The 21,930-nt window shown below is 39.1% G+C and overlaps 3 protein-coding genes across 3 annotated transcripts; 1 reads left to right on the forward strand and 2 right to left on the reverse strand.

Moving 5' to 3' along the window:
- The first annotated feature begins 39 nt into the window (after positions 1–39).
- oxtra (oxytocin receptor a) lies at positions 40–8,571 on the forward strand. The gene is made up of 2 exons (XM_003441444.5): positions 40–1,533; positions 7,414–8,571. The coding sequence occupies exons 1-2, from the start codon at positions 606–608 to the stop codon at positions 7,665–7,667; spliced, it is 1,182 nt and encodes a 393-aa protein (XP_003441492.1). The 5' UTR covers positions 40–605; the 3' UTR covers positions 7,668–8,571.
- A 556-nt stretch (positions 8,572–9,127) lies between these two features.
- On the reverse strand, positions 9,128–13,561 carry cav3 (caveolin 3). Its single transcript, XM_003441445.5, has 2 exons — positions 13,255–13,561; positions 9,128–11,886 (listed from the first exon to the last, which is right to left on the reverse strand). Exons 1-2 carry the CDS (start codon positions 13,369–13,371, stop codon positions 11,545–11,547), a joined length of 459 nt encoding a protein of 152 aa, XP_003441493.1. The 5' UTR covers positions 13,372–13,561; the 3' UTR covers positions 9,128–11,544.
- A 1,437-nt stretch (positions 13,562–14,998) lies between these two features.
- On the reverse strand, positions 14,999–21,885 carry LOC100693947 (caveolin-2). The gene is made up of 4 exons (XM_025906983.1): positions 20,894–21,885; positions 17,288–17,467; positions 16,480–16,667; positions 14,999–16,272 (listed from the first exon to the last, which is right to left on the reverse strand). Exons 2-4 carry the CDS (start codon positions 17,438–17,440, stop codon positions 16,116–16,118), a joined length of 498 nt encoding a protein of 165 aa, XP_025762768.1. The 5' UTR covers positions 17,441–17,467; positions 20,894–21,885; the 3' UTR covers positions 14,999–16,115.
- Positions 21,886–21,930: the final 45 nt, after the last annotated feature.

Here is a 21,930-nt window from a genome sequence, read left to right on the forward strand (position 1 = left end):
GGCTGTTGTCTGTTTTTGCTGAACTGGGGATCTTATAATAGGGGCTTATGCTGTAGTGCCGGTCATTCGGATTCTTACCACAGATCATGGTGGAGCTTTCCATTTCTATAGCTTTTCACCCCTCACTGTAACATTTTAATTTGCAAGCCTTAATCTTGATTTTGAAAACAGATGAATGTATATTTTCAAGACCAGAGCCTCTTAATTGAGAAAGACTGATTTTTGTTTTGGGATGTTACCTTGACCAGTGAGATACTGCTCTATCCTTATATTTTAGATCCTGTTGTTGGTCGCTACTGTTCCCTTCTTCCGCTAACGTTTCTTTCTCAGTGGACTTTTTGTGAACTGTTCTATATGATTTAGATAAGTGGAAACAATTGCTTCCCTCTCACACTCACATCCTGCTTTCAGAGGGGAAAAGGTATGGGTGATTGAGATTCAAAGAACGAATTCCTTCCTTTACTATTAAGGAAACATTTTTGAGCAGGGTTATGTCTTGCCACTGGTGAGGACGCACGGAAGACTTAAAGACCCTCCAGGTGACTCTTTCAGCTATTGCATGACTGCACAACCCTGACGCATCTGCGGAGGACGAGACTGCAGCAATGGAAAGTATTTCAAATGAAAGTGACATTTGGCAGTTCAATGAATCTTGGAGGAACTCGAGTCTCATTAACGGAACCGGTGGCTTGAATCAGACAAACCCCTTGAAGCGGAATGAAGAAGTGGCGAGGGTGGAGGTGACTGTGCTCGCCTTGGTCCTCTTTCTGGCACTCGCGGGTAACCTGTGCGTCCTGTTGGCTATCCACACAACCAAACACAGCCAGTCTCGTATGTATTATTTTATGAAACACCTGAGCATCGCCGATCTGGTTGTGGCGATATTTCAAGTTCTCCCTCAACTTATCTGGGACATTACATTTCGGTTCTATGGACCAGACATCTTGTGCCGGTTGGTGAAATACCTGCAGGTCGTTGGGATGTTCGCCTCCACTTATATGTTAGTTTTGATGTCTATAGACAGGTGTTTGGCAATTTGTCAGCCCCTCCGTTCTTTGCACAGGAGAAAAGACCGTTTATATGTCATATTTTCCTGGATCCTGAGTCTGCTCTTCAGTATCCCGCAGATGTTCATCTTTTCCCTGAGGGAGGTTGGCTCGGCCGGATCAGGGGTGTATGACTGCTGGGGCGACTTCGTGAAACCTTGGGGAGCCAAAGCTTACATCACATGGATCAGCCTTACCATATACATAATTCCAGTGGCCATACTGAGCATTTGTTATGGGTTGATAAGCTTTAAAATATGGCAAAACTTTAAACTGAAAACCAGACGGGAGCAGTGCATAAACCTGACGCCTAAAACCACCAAAAGCAACACACTGGCCCGTGTAAGCAGCGTAAAGCTCATCTCCAAGGCGAAAATCACGACAGTGAAGATGACTTTTGTGATCGTGGTGGCTTACATCGTCTGCTGGACCCCCTTTTTCTCAGTTCAGATGTGGTCTGCGTGGGATCCAGCAGCCCCCCGTGAGGGTAGGATCAATGTTTAAGTTTCATAATATGCCAAGTGCGCGCCAGTGCGCAAAGGATATCGTGCTCCACGCGTCCTTACGCAGTTACATTAATTTAAAACATGCTATTCCCATCACTCCTTTACGCACCATTCACACAGTATTTACAAAGGAAAATTAAAGATTTTTATTTATTTATTTATTTTTAATCTGGTCCTCGTTTCTTTGTGCACCAGAGCGCGAGTTAGTTGAAACAGACTGACAAAGAAAACCCAATTTAAGCCGTGCGTACTCGGGTGCTTCGTGTCTTACGTTTTATAATGACTCAAAGAAAACCTGGTTCTGTTTTTACTAGAACGGCAAACTGTACAGGGTGGGGTAAAGATTGGGTAGAGGTGAGAATTTACGATCTCGGTATGGGAGGTTTTACGGTGAAACAAACGCAAAGAAAACAAAACGAGGAAAGAGTTTCATTTGTTTCACATAAACGTTTGGAAGCGCAAAGCCAATGTGAGATATTCACGTGATTTTAACAAAATATATCATATGATACACCTGTGAGTACGTAATTAAAAGGTTTGAATGTGTATTGCTATCCTGTGACTGGCACATTCTAGGCAGGAAACCAGTGAATTCATTTAACTGTTTTCAGTTATGTTTTTCTCATCTCATGATACACATTTTTGCGGTTAGAAACATTATTGTTGGGATTTTTAAAGGGGAAAGCAGGATTTTTCAAGTTTCTTTTGAGCCTCCCTGCACTGCAGAGACTGAGTGACGGCTAATCATTAACCAAATTAGTGTGCGCCACCACGCGCTCAGCAGCTTTCATTTGCGCCTGTGGGGTCCACTGACATTTAGCCACAATGGCCACTAAACAGCCATCTACTGTATTTGGTCTCAGTGTGTATGGATCTGCGGGACTGTGGCCACACCCACTCAACATCATGCTTTAACGAGCCACAATACACTTGCACATTTGAGCGACATTCATTAAGCAGAAAAGATTAAAAGCACATATTTATCACCCTGGTGATTAAGAAATTTAAATTTCAGCCATTAATCCGAGAGAGTTGCAACATAATGTGCTTGCATCTCATTGTGAATAAAAATAAACAGTCAAAGGGCATTGCAAAACTTTTGTTTGTCACTAAATCATGTGTTCTTCAGTGACCATGAAAAATGTGCCCTTTTCCACACAGCACAATAAGATGAAAGAAACTGTCACGATGCCCCCCTGAGCAAAGGGGAAACATTCTCTGGTGTTACGGTTCTTTCTTTTCTTCTGCTTCTGTGGGTTTGCATTAAAGGGTTCGGCTGACCGGAACTTCCTTAAGCTCCATTGTTCACACCAGATGTTTACACTTACACTTAAGTTTTAAAATAAGAGGCTTATTGCTCGATAGTTTGCTGAAAAAGGCTAATTGGTGTAAGGGCACCGTAGTCAGCGTTAGAGAAGCGAGAAAAGAGTGCTTCATCCTGTGAATGGAAAATGAAGTGATTCATTTATTTTCTTTTGCAGAAGGCTCCATCAGTGCAGGCAGGAGGTTGATGATTGAAAGTGAACAGCACTCAGAAAGGGCAGAACTGGCAGTGACACACGCCAGTGTTTATGCACAAAAGGCAGACAGGAATGCCATCCATGTGTGCGTGTGCAGATAAACTTTTCATTAGAGTCATAATATTTTTTTTTTTAAGTTAACCCAGACTGCTTAAGAAACAACAGGAAAAATCAGTTAATTTAATATATGTTTTAAAAAGAATCAGCAAATGTTTGTCAGTTTTCAAATGGAATAATCATTAATTTCTTTAATCTAATATTTGGTTGGGATACAAGTAGATGACAGATTGTGCTTTGTATTACACTGGATGATTAGTAAGGATCATACAATAAAACTGAATCACTGCTCATGGGAATAAACAACTGTTGCATATTTTTCTTCTAATTTTAAGAGATATACAATTTAGAAAATGGGGAGATTCAGAGAGAAACAGCTACCCTGCTTTGTCCAAAAAAAATTCAGGCTTTGCCAGTAACTGCCTGGCATTCCTTCTATAGTTAAAGGCCAGGAAAGATTTTGACATACTGGTTAAACAACTAATTTAAATGTGTTCCTTTCAGATTTTCATTTTCACATATTCAATTAATTAGATAAAAATTATTAATAAAAAGTTTTAACAGTCTTGGCTACAGGTGGATAGAGCCAGGCAAGCTGTTTCCTGTTTTTTCTTGTCATTATGCTAAGCATAATGATCTGACGGTCATCCAGATCATGGTAACCTTAGGATCTGGGAAAGAAAAGCAACTTGACTACTTTAAGTTTCTTGTAGATGTTTCACCTCTCACTTGAGAAGCTTCTTCAGTTCTAAGACCAAATTGTGGAGAGTCCCAGGTATTTAAGCCCTAGTGGGAGTGTCCCTTAAGAGGGTCGTTGACCCAGTATTGATCATTTGCCTCATTAAATGAGCCAACAACATTGTCATGCCTTATGAAGCAGGTTTATCGAGAGAAACTCAGGAGAATGTTCTCCGAACACAACATCCCAGTGCACTTCAGACCCAGCCACACACTCAAAAAAACCTGGTTCATCCCAAGGACAAAACTCCCAAACAAGCTAGACAACGTAGTGTATGCTGTGCAGTGCAGCGTGGAGTGCTCAGACCTCTACATTGGAGAAACCAAACAGCCTCTCCATAAATGCATGGCACGACATAGAAGAGCCACCTCAACAGGACAAGACTCAGCTGTACATCTGCATCTAAAGGACAAAGGTCACTCTTTCAAGGATGCCATTGTTCACATTTTGGACAGAGAAGACAGATGGTTTGAAAGAGGAGTAAAAGAAGCCATCTATGTCCCCTGTGAACGACTACCTTTGAACAGAGGGGATGTCTTATTAAGGAACAACTAGGGCTTAAAATTTAGGACTCTCCACCATTTGGTCTTATAACTGAAGAAGCTTCTCAGATGAGAGGTGAAATGTCTTCAAGAAACTTGACAAAATCCAGTCGCTTTTCTTTCCAAGCTCCTTAGACTAAGTTAAGGAAAGCAGCTCCAGTGCAGACAGCACAGTGATATCCATCTTCTGGAGCTTAGCTTGCAAAGAAACCAAAGTATTCCCTTGCTGTCATTTGAACAAAGCATTTGTATACTGTCTATGGTTGTGCAGCATACACACATTTAGTGTATGAATATCTCCCCAAAGTTAGTCAGTCTTTTTCCAAATTCCTCCCAAACTACTGAGATGTCAGCGTTATTATACTATTCATGTTAAGGAGACGGGACCTTTCACAGATGAGAATTTGACCATTTTTAGCACCTGTTAGGCTTATCAAAGCTATTTCTGGAAATGTCATAGGATACTAAAATGTCCCATTCCTCTCAGGTTTGTTAGAAGGACATCAGCAGCATCTGTGATTTCACATTTAACAACCAGACAGATTTCATTATGTAGAGGACAAAAACGGAAGAAGGTTAAAGCCTGAGTCAGACACTCGCAGAATCACCCCACCCAAAAGAAAAAAAAAAAACCCCGAAAGAAAATTTAACACAAACATCTCCCCACTGAGCCTGCTGGCCTCAGACACCGGCTCACGCTCTATATACTATTGATCAGCATTAAGTGCTTGAGGAACACAAAGCCCCATTGTTCAATCTCCAAGTGTTACACTTTTTAAAGGTCATTTCCTGTATATTGTCTTTACGAGATGTGAAGGGGAAAAATGCAATTTACTCATAAATATCACATATTGTAATAATCAAAATGAGATTACTGAGATGTTTGTTTGCCCACAGGAAAAAAGACTCAGTATTAGGTCGTCTCAGTAATGAATTGCTGAGAAGTCTTATGTGCCGGCTATTATCAGTTGTGGCAGCCAAACAGATGTACCACCCAGGAGATGATGTTTCTTATTCTTTTCATTTGCTGAGTGATTTATCATTTCCTTGTGAAAGACACCAGAAGCTAATTTATTAAAGCCTGTTTTTGTAGTAGTTCCTGATATTATTCAGCATCAGTGCAGGCCGTGCTCTCGCTGCTCTGATAATAAATGTCTGAAAACTGCAAGCTGATCTTCTGCTCTGTCTGTTTCACACACTATTGCTCAAATCGTAGCATCCATGACCCTGTAAAAGGAGTTTGAGTCATAAATCCAACCCTTAATGGCTATCAGTCAACTCATTTAATCATGCATGTGACTTTCACGCCCTTCCAAAGACCCTTTACATTGATTTTTTTTTTCTTTCTTTCAAGCTTAGGAATTGTCATTAAAGACAACATGAAAACGGGAGGAGCATAAACACACTGAAGGAAAAATCAGCAATCAGTGAGATTAGGTTAAATACAGGGTGCAAAGTAATTATATATATATTCCAGACTCATTTGTTAAATGTCATTTGAAAGGTGTAAACTTCATTTTGCACGCTTCTGCAGGTTACTTAGTGTAAGGAATCATAATGACACTGCAGGGGAGCCATTTTCACTTCTCTCATTCTAACTGTTCCTCTTTGCAGGAATTCCCTTTGTTTCAGAACGTCATCAGGCAACACTTTCCTTCTTTAAATAATTCACCATTTTAATTCTTTGTGTTGTATATTCCCCCTTCTTGCTCTGCCAGCATCCTGAAACAGGAGCTGTTTTCAGCAGGAATGCATTTTCAGGAATACCTTAAATGTGTCGGCACAAGCAATTTTATTTCAGGTACCAAGTACTGCTCGAGTCACCGTGTGGCGTTTAATGATGACTGAGATTGCAATGAAAATGCCAGACTGGTAAGAGGAAACAATGAGTACACAACCAGGCTACCTTCTGTAAAGCTAAAGCAGTGGCAGCTTGAGACATTAAAGCTGATATATAGAAATGTTCACGTGCCTCCACCCTGCTCATTTTATTATGCTACATGTTCACATGTGCTGGAAAGTGGAGGCGAAAGCAAATCTTTACACTGGCTAGACTGAACCTCCACTTACTGATATCTTGTTATTTATGTGTGTGTTTGGTCAATATCAAAAATATCAACTTTAGGACTTTGTGAGAGTACAAAATTATTAATATTTATCTCCAAGATATGTTATTTTAGCACTGCTGGGATCAAAGAGACGGGCTGACCGACTGCTGTTTCCCCTAAACTACACTGCTTGGGTAAAAAAATAGTCAACATTTTTAAAGGAAACCAAGCAAATATTACAGATGACTGCATGTTGGTTTAATCTGTGGCTGTCAGCATATCAAATTTTTTACCCCATCATTAACTTTATTATTAAAAAAAAGATCTTTCAGTTTGTTTGTCTGTTTGTTTGTTTGTTTTAGCAAATGAATTAAAGTCATAATATGATGATATGAAGGAAAAATGTACAAAAGATTTCAAAAAGAAAAATTGCAGATATTTCAATATTATCCACACATCCTCACCTCCAGCTGACTGTCCCCCCTGAGCCTGCTTCTGTTGGAGATTTCTTCCTGTTGAAAGGGAGTTTTTCCTTCCCACTGTTGCCAAGTACTTGCTCATAGTGTCTGATTGTTGGCCTTTTTTCTCTATTATTGCAGGGTCTTTACCATACGATATAAAGTGCCTTGTAGTGATTGTTTTTGTGAATTGTCACACTATAAAAAGAATTGAATAGAATTGAACATGATATCTTTTTTTTAAAATCACAATTATGGTCAATATCAGTGTAACACGGTACCTCATAGACTTTTTGTGAGTCATGAAAATATCCACTGTGAAAAAACTCTACTGGGATAAAGACAGCTGTACCGCACTGTCAGCCAGTCAACAGCATCTTATTTGCTAGAATACAAAATTTCACAGAGTAAACAAGCTGCCTTTCAGTCCAGACTTGGCATAAATCTTTCATCTTTGTTATCACACCACAGTAACTTTTCTCTCTCCCCACACGCAGCCATGCCCTTCATTATCTCCATGCTGCTGGCCAGCCTCAACAGCTGCTGCAACCCCTGGATCTATATGTGCTTCGCCGGGCATCTGTTCCAGGATCTTAGGCAGAACCTTCTTTGCTGTTCCACCCGCTACCTCAAGTCATCCCAGTGCCACTGTGAGCGTGACTTTAACTCCAGTCACAAGAGCAACTCTTCAACCTTTGCCATTAAGAGCACTAGCAGTCAGAGGAGCATCACACAGACTTCTACCACATAAGCCCCGGGCCCTCCATTCCCCTCCTCACACTGTGCCCTCAGCCTTTCACTACGTGCTGTCGACCATAAAATATCCAGCAGTTTGATTTCTTTAATGCCTCCTCACTGAGGCTTGCTGTTTAGAAGTGGGAAGACAACAAAAGTCTTAATTTTTTTTCTGTTTTATATCAGAGTGAAGTGGAAAAGGGATTGTGATAAAAGAAAATCTTCAGCCGAGTATTCCCAGGGGGTAAAGTGTTGTGCTTTAAAACACACAGAGAGATAATCACAGACTAAGCTGTATCTTCAGCTGATTTATTTTTTATTTTTTGTATTTTCTTCTTACACTTTTCATTTTAGATGTACAGTATATGTTTGCAATGCAGAAAAAATACAGTATTTAAAAAGCTTTTAAGCACCGTCAGCCACAGCATTGGTTCAGTTAGTGTCACCAGCAGAGCTTATGGATCCTACTTGTCATGTTGTGTTATGATGAAATCGTTCTTCTGTTGTAAATACTGCACAGCACATTGTTCATTTTGTCACATTTTCAGTGGACTGCATACCTGTAAAAAATGTAAAACGTTACTTGAGTTCTTGTTAGATGTGAGATGCAATGCCTGTCACCGGTAAATATTTTCAAAAAACATATAAAAAAATAAAGAATGAAAGCGACCAAAAATACACTCATGATAGAATTATTTAAACACAGCTGACGCTCATTAGTTTTCCTTTTGCCTCCTGAAAATAGTCTAAATAGATTCTTGGCATAACATTCAAGCTGGGAACATCCTGTTTCAGCCCCAAAGTTCAGTATAGGGTTGAGACCTGACCTGGTCACTAATGAGTGACTCATGTTTCTGTGAGATACCTGGAGGCAACAGTTGCTGCATGACATGAAAATAAAATAAGCTGTGACTAAATAACTCTGACGTGTTGACAGTCTGGATTTGTTAATTACAGCACAATGGTTATCAATACTGGTAGCCAGAAGGGACTTGAATGACAAGTCAAAACTGTATGATACAATAAATATTATAATTAAATATGAATAAATAATACTGAAAGTACAGCAACATCCCTCAGATGTGTAAAAGGCGAGCTTCATTATTATTCAGCTGCATTATATCAATCGAGCCAAGCTTTAGATTTAATAATGAAGAGTCAAAATGATGGATTTGAGTAGGCTAATATTTACCTTGAACAATCATACACTTACTGGCCACTTTTTCAGGTACACCTGTTCAAATGCTCATTAATGCAAATACTGAATCAATTAATCACGTGGCAACATTTCGGTGTATTTAGGCATGTGGATTTGATCAAGACGGCCTGCTGGAGTTGGAAACGAGCATCAGGATGAAGAAGAAGATCATACTACTGTGGGTGCCACTCCAAGAACAGGAAACTGAGGCTACAGTTCACACCCACCCACCAAAATTGCACAATGGAAGATTGGAAAAAAACACTGATTGTGACAGATTCAGATTCAAATAACTTTATTTATCCCAACTTATTGGGAAATTAAGAGTGCCACGAGTGGCATATTTAGTGAAACAGAATAAGTGGCTGGTGGTTGTGGTGTCATTTTGTTGGCACACTTACCCCCCCTTGGTACCAACAGGCCACAGTTACCCGAGTACTGCCGCTGACCATCACTTTATGACCACAGTTATCCATCTGCTGGTGACTGCTTCCAGCAGGATAATGCACCATGGCATAAGTTCAACTCATCTCAAACTGGTTTCTTGACCATAACAATGAGTTCACTGTACTCAAATGGCCTCCACAGTCACCAAATCGCAGTGCAATAGAGCACTTTAGAGATATGGTGGAATGAGAGATTTCCATCATGAATGTGCAGCCAGCAAATCTGCAGCAGCTGTGTGATGCTATCTTGTCAATGTGGAGCAAAATCTCTGAGGAATGATTCAGCACCTTGCTGAAACTGTGCCACAAACCAATGATGCAGTTCTGAATGCAAAAGGCAGTCCAACATGTACTAGCAAGGTGTACCTAATGCAAAGACCAATCTTTCTATTAAACAGGTATACATATTTATGGATTCAGTCTTTTGTAACCTTGTTACTGTGCTAATGTTTAAGGCCACTAATGGCACCATTATTATTCAATTACTCATAAATGAGCAGTTATTGACCACATCAACAACTTTTCATTCACAAGTACTTTATGGGTACATTAATTAAAAATAAATATGGAGGCCAATCAGCGTGTGTGATTCTTTTTTTTAAATTTATGTTTCGAAAGAGGCAGATAAAATATGTAAATGAATAACTTAAAAAATGAGTATTTATATTATAAGTCATATATTTTACTCACTAATTGCTTTTTTTCAGTGATTCAGCAATTAATTTTGTGCTCTTGAAACTGAAAATTTCCTTTTGAAAATAAAGCCCTGCATTTCCTTTTAATCTGCTTTCCAGTGGATTCAACCTGACAATCCGGTGTAAGAATTCTAAATATCAGTAAAAAGGTTGAATCTTGCAGTAAAAATATGTTTTGTATCACAGCACTAAAGTCTGGGAGATTATAATGTGTGTCTTGGTTATTAAAATGTGTGATGTGTGATGAGAGTTTAACCTAATTAAGTCTGGAAAAATTAAGAGCATCATTCTAGTAAAATGAAAGCGATTAAAGCCGTTTCGTTTTAATAAAATGTGATTGCATAACTGCATAAGGCTTAGCATTAAACACTGTGATAATGTCTTGAAGAGTCTGCTGTTTCTCAGTATTAACTGTGTGTTGCCTAGAGCCTGGTATGGACTATACAAAACTGATGTATAGCTAAAGAAATGAGTGTGGTGACAATGAATTATTGATCGTGGATTTCAGACACAAAAGAAAAGCACATGAAAGATACACAACAGCAACCTCTGGTGGGTCACAGGTCACAGGTCACCTCTTCCAGAAGGACTGTATCAGTGAAACAGATGTTAGTGCACAGATATTTTCTGACGCCTCTCAGAAGGTTTTGAAAAATGCACACAATACACTCAAACTCTGGTGCAACATACTCATCAAAAAGATTTTCTGTCCAGTTTAAGGTATTTTTGTAATGTTTTGGCTTCTCAGACTGCAGGTCTAAAAAAAACAAAACAAAAGGAACCACACTGTGAAAAATTAACACAGATCTCACAAAGAATTTTTACTTCACTCCAACTTATATGTTTAGAATTGACTGAAATACGCAAATAAGCATGTTTATTATTATCTCATCAAACTTTGAATAGAGGAAGTGTCTGTTTGAAACATGTATGCATTTGTAAGTCTTCAAAACAACTATTAAGTTTTGTACACTAATAAGAAATTAGGGGGAAATTACATCAGAATACACAAAGAAACTGGATCAGACAAAGATAAATTCCTTTAACAAAATTCTTTCACTCATGTTAAAGTATTAACAATAAGATCCATTCATTTAATTCAAGTGAAACAATTCCAGATGCAGGATCATACAGCATCAATTTTAAGATGGCCAAATGCGATTCAATAAAGCAGCAGCATCCTCAGGTTACAGCAGTGTCGTGCAGTTCGTTTCATGTGCAGTGAACCAGTAGTCATTGTCCGAGCATTTTGTGTAACAAATAATAAATGAGGGTGGTCGTATCTAGACAGGGCTTTTCTCCAGAAGTGCCAGAGCTGTCGGAGAACCACACTGCCCGCTTCAGCTGTCACAGAACTTCTGTTGGCAAAATCCACAGAGGGCATGTCAGGATTCAGATCGATGAGTCAGACACTGGGAGGGTGGGGAACAGCATGTCATGTCAAGGTGGAGGAAGAGTATTAGGCAGCAAGCGAGATGCCAAGTCTGGTCTTCTGGTGTATAAAAAGATACCACGCTTCATCCGATCACGCTACAAACACTACTGCAGGAGTTCTTAGACTTCTTTGCGCAGTGCCACGCGAACACTGCTGAAGATCTTGCCCAAGGCTTCAAAGAAGGGATCGCAGAAGGTCTGGATGCAAAGGGAGTAGATGCGGCTCACGCACTGCGACTCAATCAGGCAGCTCTTGATGCAGGGCACCACAGCCCAGATGTGGCAGAAGGAGATGCAGGCAAACAGGAAGCCCCAGAGCAGGGCCACGGGGATACCAAAGACAGCAGACAAAACGCGGTAGCACCAGTATTTGGACACAGTGAAAGTGGTGTAGCTGAGCTTCCACACCCCATCCAGGCTGTGTGTACCATCAGGCTCTGCAATGACATCCTCAAACTCCACCTAATGAGACATTTTAAAAAGCCATTCATTAATACCGATACACAAGAGCACAATGCTTTTAGAGCAAGCGTCACACACATGGCAATGACATGCTTAATAATTAGTAATCATAGGCCTCAGAAAGCTGCAGTGTTGTCGCATGCAGAGAAAATAACTGTTTCTTGCACTTTGTGTGTTTCAAACAGAGAAAGACTGAGGAGTGTGTTTAATGCAGCATCGTAATAATTCTAAAAGCTTTATTGCAGCACAAACCAAAGATAAACTCATGTAAAATTCATGAGAGCTACTTTACATTGGTCTAATTTGTTTTTTAGTTTTCTAAAGTGCAGTCTTGGTAAGTTGCTTTTTCAGCTCAGGCTCAGTGATGAAATGTTATTCAAGCTAGAAAGTGATCATGTCCACATCTAAAGCATTTTCTTTGCTTCCAGAACATTGGTTATGATCAATTTGGGAGTAAAAAGGCTGTTTCCCACAGAGATAGCAGGGTGAGATTATCCTTTGAACGAACAAATGAATGAATGAATGCACTGCTGTTCTATATTTTTCTGCATGGTCTGGGCCATTTCAGGCATTAGAGTACTATTAGAGGCATATGTAAAGCAAAAAGCAGTGTAATTTCAGAAAAACCTAACATGCACGTGGTTCATTCACAAGCTGTCAAATCCTCCGAAGGATTCTGTGACTAATTGAGGGATAGTGTTTTCATGGATCATAATAAATCATTTTGGTTTAATGAAAAAGCAAAGAATCTGAAGTGTTAGCAAGAAGGATTTTATGGATTTAAATTATAAGTGCTAACTCATCAATAAAAGTACCATCTACACAGGAGTAAATGGATTAAGGATAGCCCTTACAGTTTGATAAATATTTCAGTTATTATGAGTTACTGTTGTGTAATTTTCTGAAAACTGACAAAAGAAAGCCTGTAAATCAGTCTAAATTCAGACATGCACTCATGAGCTTACACACTACACACGGTAACAATCCTCATTGTTTAAATGTTTACCTTTAGTCAAACAATATATAATCTAAAAGTATGGTGGATTCTGTGCTTACATAAAGGATATTGTGGTGACAACATGGCAACAATCACAGTATAAACAGTAACTTAAATAACACATCGTGGCACAGTGTATCAGTTTCAGGCTGTCCTGCCCCTTTCCTAAAATAAACTTTGCGTTCTGCACAAGCAACAGGAATAGCTCTTGGTCTATTTAGGGATTTTTTTTTGCCATTACACTCATATGTAATCACATCTTTTTTTCCCAGCAACCACTTAAAAAAAATCCACATTTCCATACATGCAAGAGCCGGTGACAGATTCTTAAAGCTTTTAATGGCAGGGTGTTGTGTCCATGCTGCACAAACCTTCACCACGTCGTCATTGATCTGCTTGGGATCTCTGTTAATTAGATCTATCTCTTTGGTGTGGCTGTCCTTCACAAACTTCTCCTCATTAGTGTTGTACTGGTACTGATCCTCCATGGTCGGGCTGCAGGTCCTGGATGAAGAAAGTGAAGATAAACCTTCTTTAATCAACCTGCGCGCAGCAGCCTCAGTTTGCTTCTGACCCCAGTATCACTACTGTGCCGCTCCCGCTGACATGCCAGGGGACAGCTGCTGCAGACGCCCTGGTAAAAATGGAGGCCTAACCCCCCCCACCCCACCCCACACGCACAGAGAAAGTTTACACTCACACACTTGCACACAATGTAATGCACACAGACATAAAAGGAATGTCTTAAAGGAGAACCCAGGGTTGTGTCACATTTCACACAGGGTTGTTGGGCTGACTGGGCCGGGTTTGCACAGAGGCCCCAACTTCCACTCGAAAGTGAGGCAGTTAGTACACACTGTCTTAAGACTGAAGTTAAGTTTAGAGGATTGACTTTAACGTGTTTGCACGTAAACAATCAAGGATAACAGCACTCTGTTCCATTAATGTAATGGTAATGTAATTAATTAATGTTCACATTAACACTCAGACTCATCCTCCATGTGCTTTTTTTCTCAGCTTAGAATTTTTATTATAAATTTGATGCACTTTATATTCTCTTAGAGGGCTTGTCGGGACGGTTTTGCCATTACATGCTGAATATGTTTGCAATTTCCAATGTTTCACTAAAAAATATGAAGTCTTTGGACACACAACAGAGTGCTCAAATACTAAAGAAAATACTGCTCCATCATTGGAGGAGCTCTGAGGCAGAAAAGTAATAACAAAAAGAATTTAGCTTTTATATTCTAATCAATACGTTTACTTTCATAATAGTAATCATAACAAAAAGGTGACTCAGTCATTACTTTCCATATGCTGTGACGAGCCCACACAAATGCATGTCCTTAGCCTTCTCATATACTTCTGATTTAGTGACAGGGAATACATAAAATTCAATAGTCCCCAAAATAAAACAGGCTTCAGTCTTTCCTAAGCTCTGCAGTTGTTGCTATCAGTCATAGCTTTCTATATCAGTATATTCCCTAAACAAACTCATACACTATTGCTGCAAAAAAAAAAGGAGGTGGGGAATAGGAGGCAGCGCAGAGATTGCTGTTATGAAAATTGTTACAAAGGCTCTTAGCACCACCAGCAGCACCGGCAGCTCTATGTTGCTATGTATCTCAAACAGTTGCGTGTAAGAGAAGTACAGGAAGCTCAACTGTGGATCAAGGATCGGCATTCCTTGTCCCAGTTTCCCGTTGGTAGAGATGGAGATGAAGAGGGAGAGGTGGAATGAGATCAGAGTGCATGTGATTGGGTGCCAAGCCAATTAGGGGTGTATTCTTGGCACTGAGGCAGACGGACAGAAATAGCTCTGCAGAGAGTCACGGTGGGCATACCTCTGTCTCCATGGGTGTCAGTGCAGTTAGCTGAGACTGCACTGGCTCTTGTCTTCCATTTAATGTACACAGACACACAGGGCTCTCACGCCTATATTTAGAGTCATATAGAATGTCGTGGGTAGAGTAGGTATCACTAACTCAGGTTATATTACGCACACAGGTGGTGCTCCCTTTGCAATGAGCACTGCTGGGTGTGTAACTTGAGACAAATACAAAATATGATTTATAATGAAATGAATTTCCAATAACAATAAATTCTTACTTTGTTTAATCGAATATTAAGTTTGATCCTACAAGCTGTACAAATGAGGTGAATCACAACATTTACAGATTTGTTTTAATTTCTCAAACACAAGGGGTAGCACGCTGGTTCAATGGTTAGTTTTGCATGTTCTGCATGGGTAATTGAGCTTTCTTCTACAGTCCAAAAATTTGCTTGGCAGGTTAATTGGTGTATCTAAATTGGAATATGCAGATGTGATTGGGTGCCAAGGCAATCAGAGGTCTCTATTTGAATATGCAGATTTGAGTTGATACAGATGATGGTCTGTATTTGACTATCATCCGCAGATAATGGCAGACAGGTTCCAAGGTTGCACACCTTCTGGCTCTTAAACTTCCACTCCTTTCCATTCACACTACATTTAACACAGGAGGCTTTCTGTTATAAATGTGTTACTTCCAATCAAGTTAAAAGAAGATTCAGAGGAACCTTTTTACATAGAAAAATAAATCAGAGTGGAATTAGTTGTTGGTCTCCACCTTCAGCTATCATCTTGTTTAATAGAAAATACTGCATATAGCTGGATTCAAAACCTTAAACCTAAAGTTGTTAGCAGGTGTTAATTTTTTTTTTTTTTTACATATTTGCATTCATATAGTCTTCATTAACCTCGCATACACATCAGTCCATCCAGAGGACTGTCCAGTGCTCTACTAGAGCTCTTAAGGCCTCCTAATCTGTTTTTATAATCAGTTCAAATTTTATGGGTGGATATCTTTTGCAAATTAATTGCAATATCTGTCATTCACTTTGCTTTCAGTGGATTCTTCTTTTACATGTGTATTAAGGAGGTTTTTAATATCATTTATTATTGAATTATTATTTATTAATTCCCCTTAGTGTATGCTTTTTGTGTTGCCCTTATCTAGACAGCCAAAAGGCTTTATGCATAATGCACTATTAAATTTAGAAAACAGAAAACTAATTATATATTTCAGCATGACAAATTACATGATAAGTGAATAAAAACATAGAATAATCACAGATGGTTAAAATACAGATGATCATTTCCCTCCCAGCAGAATTAGTATGCAGTCTGTTGCCGCTGTTCATGTGCCATAATTGCTGTTTTAACCAATCACTTCCACACAGTGTGTTTCCATCAGTTTTTATCTTTTGCCAGAAGGATGGTGACTTGACCACAGCACTTTCCAATACTGGTAAAGAATGGACTGATAAAAATGTTCAGTATGCTGGCCCACACAGTCTGAACCCAGTGCATATTGATGAGAAGGAGCTGCACACATGGCACGATCAACCTGAAGGACAGAAAGAAGAGGGCAAAATATGAGCTCATTTAATAAAAAGGAAGTAAAAATCATTTTTGGACTCCTGGACGGAGTCCCCTGAATGTATCAGAGAAAACGTGACAACCATTTCTGCCTAAAGATTCTTACTTAGCAGAAAACTAGTGCAGCTATTCAGTCTTGTCTGTAAGTCTGCTTGTCACAGTGTAAGCGTCCTACCAGATATGCAGGCAGCTGAGCACAGCAAAGAGGAGCCCTGCTGCCAGTGAGACTGGCACAGCCAGCAGGAGAGAGATGAATCGGTAGCACCATAGTCTGGATACCTCAAACAGGGCGTGACTCCATAGCCACACTTTATCAAAGCTCCGCACAGAGGGGGGTTCTGCAATCACATCCTCAAACATGACCTCCAGACACAAACAGGGAGACTGTAAGTGATTCCTATGCGGGCATTAATGCTATTTGCATGTTACAAATATCAGAAAATGATCATGAGAGATGAGGTAAATGAATGTGGTACTGTATCAGAGAAACAAAACAATACTTTATAACAGTGGTCCAAAACTATTTCTGCCATGCTCTCCTTCAGATTCCAGTAAAATTTCAATACGCTCACTCCACGATTTTTATTAGTGACTAACAATAAGTCACTAATAGCACTATTAGAGTATATGAATATAGTATTGGGAAACACAATATTATTAAACTGGTAATTCCTCTTTAAGTTACCAGGTGTTCATTGAGTGGAAATTAAGGACTGAATTTATCCAAACTGGATAACAATTTACCTTTACAAACTTTATAATTGGATGAATCACCTTTACAACAACAACTTAATTACTAAATCTGTGTTTCACTGGTCAGTTTAGCAGCTTGAAAATATATGGACAGCATGTCCAGCAGCTTTGTTTTACTGACCAGTCTTGATCTCATGATGTTTCTCTAATAAACTGATAAAGTGCACCCCGTCTCGTGTCCTGTACTGTGTATTCTTTGCTCAGGTTTATGCTGGTTGCACATTAGTTACCTTAAGACTGCTGTTGACTTTTTTGGGATCCCTGTCATAAATCACAGGCCTCGTGTCACTGTGGATGAAGTCCAGAGCTTCAGAGTGAACATCCACCTTTACTTCCAGCAGTTCTCCCAATGGTCTCTTCTCTTTCAATCTTTCGTCCTCCATTTCCAGTAAGCTGCGCTTTGTGTCTGCCTGGTATCATCAAAAACAGGGAGGATGAGCAGGAGGACGGCTGGCTTGTTGCTAACACCCAGGTGGAACATAGTATGCTGCTGACTTAACTGACTGCTGTTGAGGAATGCCTTTATTGGCTTTGACAGGCGTGCTTTGACATTTTGTGACACACTGCATTATAAGTCTCATTTGTGCCTGCATGAGAAATATCCATCACTTGTGGAATCAAATCAGTCCTGACTTCCTGCTTAAATATTGCCAGGGTGATGATCAGGGGGAGTACTCTGGCACTCACATTACAGAGTTACTTCATCATAGGGACAGTGTTTGGCAGTGTTGGTCAATTAAATATACACTCCTCACCAAATCAGCAGCTCCTTGCTAGCAGTCCCTATCCTCACAGCATAAGGTAAACTGTCCCATTGATGTTTTTGGTGTTCGTTTGTAAAACTGTGCCTGTGTGTAGTCACTTTTTTTGCTTCAGCAAGGCTCCTTGTATCAGTAAACCAAAACTCAAACCTTAGAGTCTTTAAATTTTACTCACAAAATAAATTCTCATTCATTTTATAGCATCAAATTAGCTTTATGTATTGATTAGTGCTGTCAGCGTTAATCTCATTAAAATGACGTTAACGCCATAACCGCATTAACGCGACAAATCTCCGTTAGCGAGTTACCACGGATGGCCCCGTGCGTGACAGCACTAGTATTGATTTAACATCACATTAAGTGTATTTCTACATTTTGTAGTAGTGTGTGACTTTTTTTCCCCCTGACCTTTAAAAATGTATTACTAAAGGTTTCTGTCACTTCTGTGTGTGGTGTAGGTGTGTTTTAACATGTTCTTTGGCACTCCCCTCTGAATTAATCAAATGTATCTTTTGATTTATATTCTGGGCACAACTAGATGCAACTGTGCTGTAAAGAGTATCAGATTTGGTCATTAAACATTTCCATACACAGACAACAGTGTCACATCTGTATAAGACTTAATATTCCTATCATTGCATTTACATTTACAGCCAGACACTGCAGACAACGTCTTTTTTGTTATGTGTTGAAAATTATTACATCTTGGTCTTGCTAGAGATGTCAAAATAAAAGGATGTGAGGAGGACTGACTGGTATGTAGCACACTCTGTTGGTCATGGTTCTTCATTGCATTTTTTAATATATCCCTGTTACTTAAGTCAGTTGTTAAATCAACTATTCCACTCACACATGCTTAAATTGCTCTTTTTCCCCACATGCTTGGGATGCAGTACTGTGGTAGTGTTGGCAGGATCTGATTAGCTGATGATTAATAGCGTTTGGCAACCACTGTGATGAAAAGCCCCTGGAAGACTGTGTTATATGATTGTGTTCACAGTCAGTAGATTCACTTATTATTAAAAAAAAAAATGCTTACATAGTTTTATCTAGCTTATAAAATTATCATTTTAATCAAAGTCATATCATCAGTTAAAATTAAGAGGAAAAGCAGTAAAGCAGCATATCCTTGCAGTTTGAAAAGATACCATAAGCACTGCACAAGTACTTGGTTGGGGATACTACAATAATATTCAACCAGAATTAAAATATCAAGTGTACTTTATCCAGATTAGGTTCTGTCAGCACATGCTTTGTGAAATGGCAAACAATAAATGAAAACATAATATTAAATAAAACTAATAACAAAGCCCAGGCCATAGTGGTAAGACTTATAGTATTGTATGTTTTCTTACTATTTTCTGAAAATGTATTAAAACTGCACAAAATAAAACCTGAAAACAACAGTCTAGGTCATGATTTGTGTTGAGCTAGAATTCTTCCCAGATTTCATCATAGCTGTATTACACTGTGTCCTGTGTCTGCAGCTCACAGGCCCAGATGAATTGCCTGAATATCTGTTAAGAAGGCAGGCACACTCTGATTTGAAATACCTCAAATCTTCATGACTGGATTTTTTATTTTCATGCCAGCTGCAAAACAAAAACATCAAAGAGTGCATACGTCTGTGCTGTCTGTGATCAGTTTATTCCAGATCAGGCTTTTGAAATGTTTGTTTCAAAGTGAGTGTTCTTTCCTTTGCCGCGATTCAGCCGGATGAGATAAGACCCTACAGATATCTTAAAATGAGGCCCCCCCAATCCTTCAATTTCCTCTATCTGCACAGATATAAACTATTGACAGGTCTTGGACCTCTAGAATTACATTTTCAGATTCACAGGGTGGAAGATGCACGTATAATATGAACATCAGAAAATAGGCACAAAAGCACCCAACACCAATAACCCGCTGCTGTTTTATACTCCCTACAGCTTTGTCAGATTTGAAGAGAGAGGTCAGACTTCTGTCACACCTTTTTCCTGTTTCTGTAAAAGAAATACTCGTGCATTTCAAAGCTGTTTCCACACCATGTGTGTGTGTGTGTGGTCATGAGAAATGATATGATGGTGATCCAGACTGTGCACGGTAAGAAAATTCCCCATGAAAGTATAAGACTGTATTATAGATTTGTTAGTATTAAGATTTTCAGAGTGTACATCCACCTTTACTTCCAGCAGCTTCCCCGTTAATTTATGGTATGTTTACTGTAATTAACATTTTTAAACTGCTGCTACTGTATTCTCAATAGAGAGTTGATTAAATTATGTAAACTATAAATGCACCTTCTATTCTTCTTTCTTTAATTATGAAAAAAATTCCACTGTTTTGATTATGGGAAAACTGGTGTAATCAAAATTTTACCAGCCGTCCTCAAGGCAACCACACAAACACTGGAATCATTACAACAACAAAGGCAGAAAACAGACTAACTGGAAAAAAAAGCAGAATAGCAACAACTTATCAATTAATGATTCAAACTTAAAGATTTTGTGCTTGTCATGAGAAAATACTGAGTTTACAGTAAAATGTACAGTAGTCGGTGGTTAACATTATCCCCAAAGACATCAGCATTTACACAATTTATTTTTGCACCAATGTTTTACTGTGTGTCCTACTAGTAATCTCTTGATTGTGGTGTGTGAGTCCTAAATGTCCTAAATTGTGTGTATTATTATAGTCTCATTATTAACAAAACTGTACATTTGAATAATAGAGTCTTTCATGCTCCCATGTGTGCTTCTGCATCATTAATATCCACCTGGTAAAAAAAAAAAAAAGCTACCATGGTATTCACCCAGGGATTAAATACAGTTAGGTAAGATTGGTGCATCGTGTATACCACAGCAAGTGAAATGGTGTTAGCCAGTATTTGCTGTAACCACTCTATTCTGTCTTTTTCCCTGTTTGTGAAAGACTAATACAAACAGCAGAGGCCATAAAATAGCACTTTGTCACCACTCTCAGAGCATTATCATTGCTCAGTAATGATTTCCATTGTAAATTCACTATCGTTTCCTCACCATACCTATGTCACTATTATAGTAGTCCATATTTGCAGGGTCTTCTGTGACCTACCTTCAGTCTTTCTTTGCATGTTAATGATTCGTATCTGAACTTCTAGACCTTTTCAATGTGAATTAGCAAACTCCAATCAGGATCTGATTCTTAAGTATACATCCAGCTAAAAGGTCGCTGGTGCTGTGTGAATCACCTCCAGTCACTCAATTTCCATGACGACAGAGCTAGGTGATGTCCGTGATCCATCAGCATATCTGTTGCACAGAGGAACTCAAATGTATTAGCCCTCAGGTTCATGTGACCTCTGAACACAGAGAGTATTGGCACTTTGACTGGATTACTTGGTCATACGTGATAAACACAGACTCCTGAATATTAAATAGAAAGGCCCACAGCTTGGAAACATTGACATTTAGCACTTTAAAAATGTCAACACAGTTGACGATCAAAAATAGCATTTAAATGTACATTATTATTGAGATATGTAAAATACTTGTTACTGACAGGAAACTGGGAACCAACTCTCAAGACCTTATTATTGCAGTATTGCAGATTTACATTTATATAGAAAATTCCTACAAACACTGTTAATATCATACAATTACATAGTGAAAGGTAAATTTACATGGGGGAATAGATCATCATTTCAATATTTCAGATTACAGTACAACCACAGTCCCTTGACCTAAATAGGAAAACCTATCATAATTAAAAGATAAAATATCCTAAACATTATATATGTACTGTATTTTTCGGACAATAAGGCGCACCGGATTATAAAGTGCACTGTCGATGAATGGGTCTGTTTTTTCATACATAAGGCACACCGGATTATAAGGTGCATTAAGCGAAACAAAACAGAGAAGTCAAAATTTACTCAACTCATTCTTCTTGCTTCCTCCACTTCCGTGTTGTTGCACTATATTAACGACTAACCTCGTATTGTGGATAGATTATCTCAGTTGTTCTCTTGACTGAAGTTTGTTCCGTTTACAGCATCCTGCCATCTGATTGCATTTGTCCCTAACCGTCAGGAACCCTCATGTTAACTTTTAGCAAGTGGAAAAAAGTCAGTGTTCATCCTCCAGCTTTAC

This window comes from Oreochromis niloticus, linkage group LG5 (assembly GCF_001858045.2).
Source record: "Oreochromis niloticus isolate F11D_XX linkage group LG5, O_niloticus_UMD_NMBU, whole genome shotgun sequence".
Lineage (NCBI taxonomy): Eukaryota > Metazoa > Chordata > Actinopteri > Cichliformes > Cichlidae > Oreochromis > Oreochromis niloticus.

What these genes read in the sequence shown, in the direction of transcription:
- LOC100693947 (XM_025906983.1), bottom strand. Translation starts at nt 17,440, where the DNA reads ATGGAGGACGAAAGATTGAAAGAGAAGAGACCATTGGGAGAACTGCTG. An exon ending in AAGTCAACAGCAGTCTTAAG is followed by an intron (nt 16,668 to 17,287) that starts GTAACTAATGTG and finishes TTGTGTCTGGAG; the next exon opens with GTCATGTTTGAGGATGTGAT. An exon ending in CTCAGCTGCCTGCATATCTG is followed by an intron (nt 16,273 to 16,479) that starts GTAGGACGCTTA and finishes TCTGTCCTTCAG; the next exon opens with GTTGATCGTGCCATGTGTGC.
- cav3 (XM_003441445.5), bottom strand. Translation starts at nt 13,371, where the DNA reads ATGGAGGATCAGTACCAGTACAACACTAATGAGGAGAAGTTTGTGAAG. An exon ending in TCAATGACGACGTGGTGAAG is followed by an intron (nt 11,887 to 13,254) that starts GTTTGTGCAGCA and finishes ATGTCTCATTAG; the next exon opens with GTGGAGTTTGAGGATGTCAT.
- oxtra (XM_003441444.5), top strand. Translation starts at nt 606, where the DNA reads ATGGAAAGTATTTCAAATGAAAGTGACATTTGGCAGTTCAATGAATCT. An exon ending in TCCAGCAGCCCCCCGTGAGG is followed by an intron (nt 1,534 to 7,413) that starts GTAGGATCAATG and finishes CCCCACACGCAG; the next exon opens with CCATGCCCTTCATTATCTCC.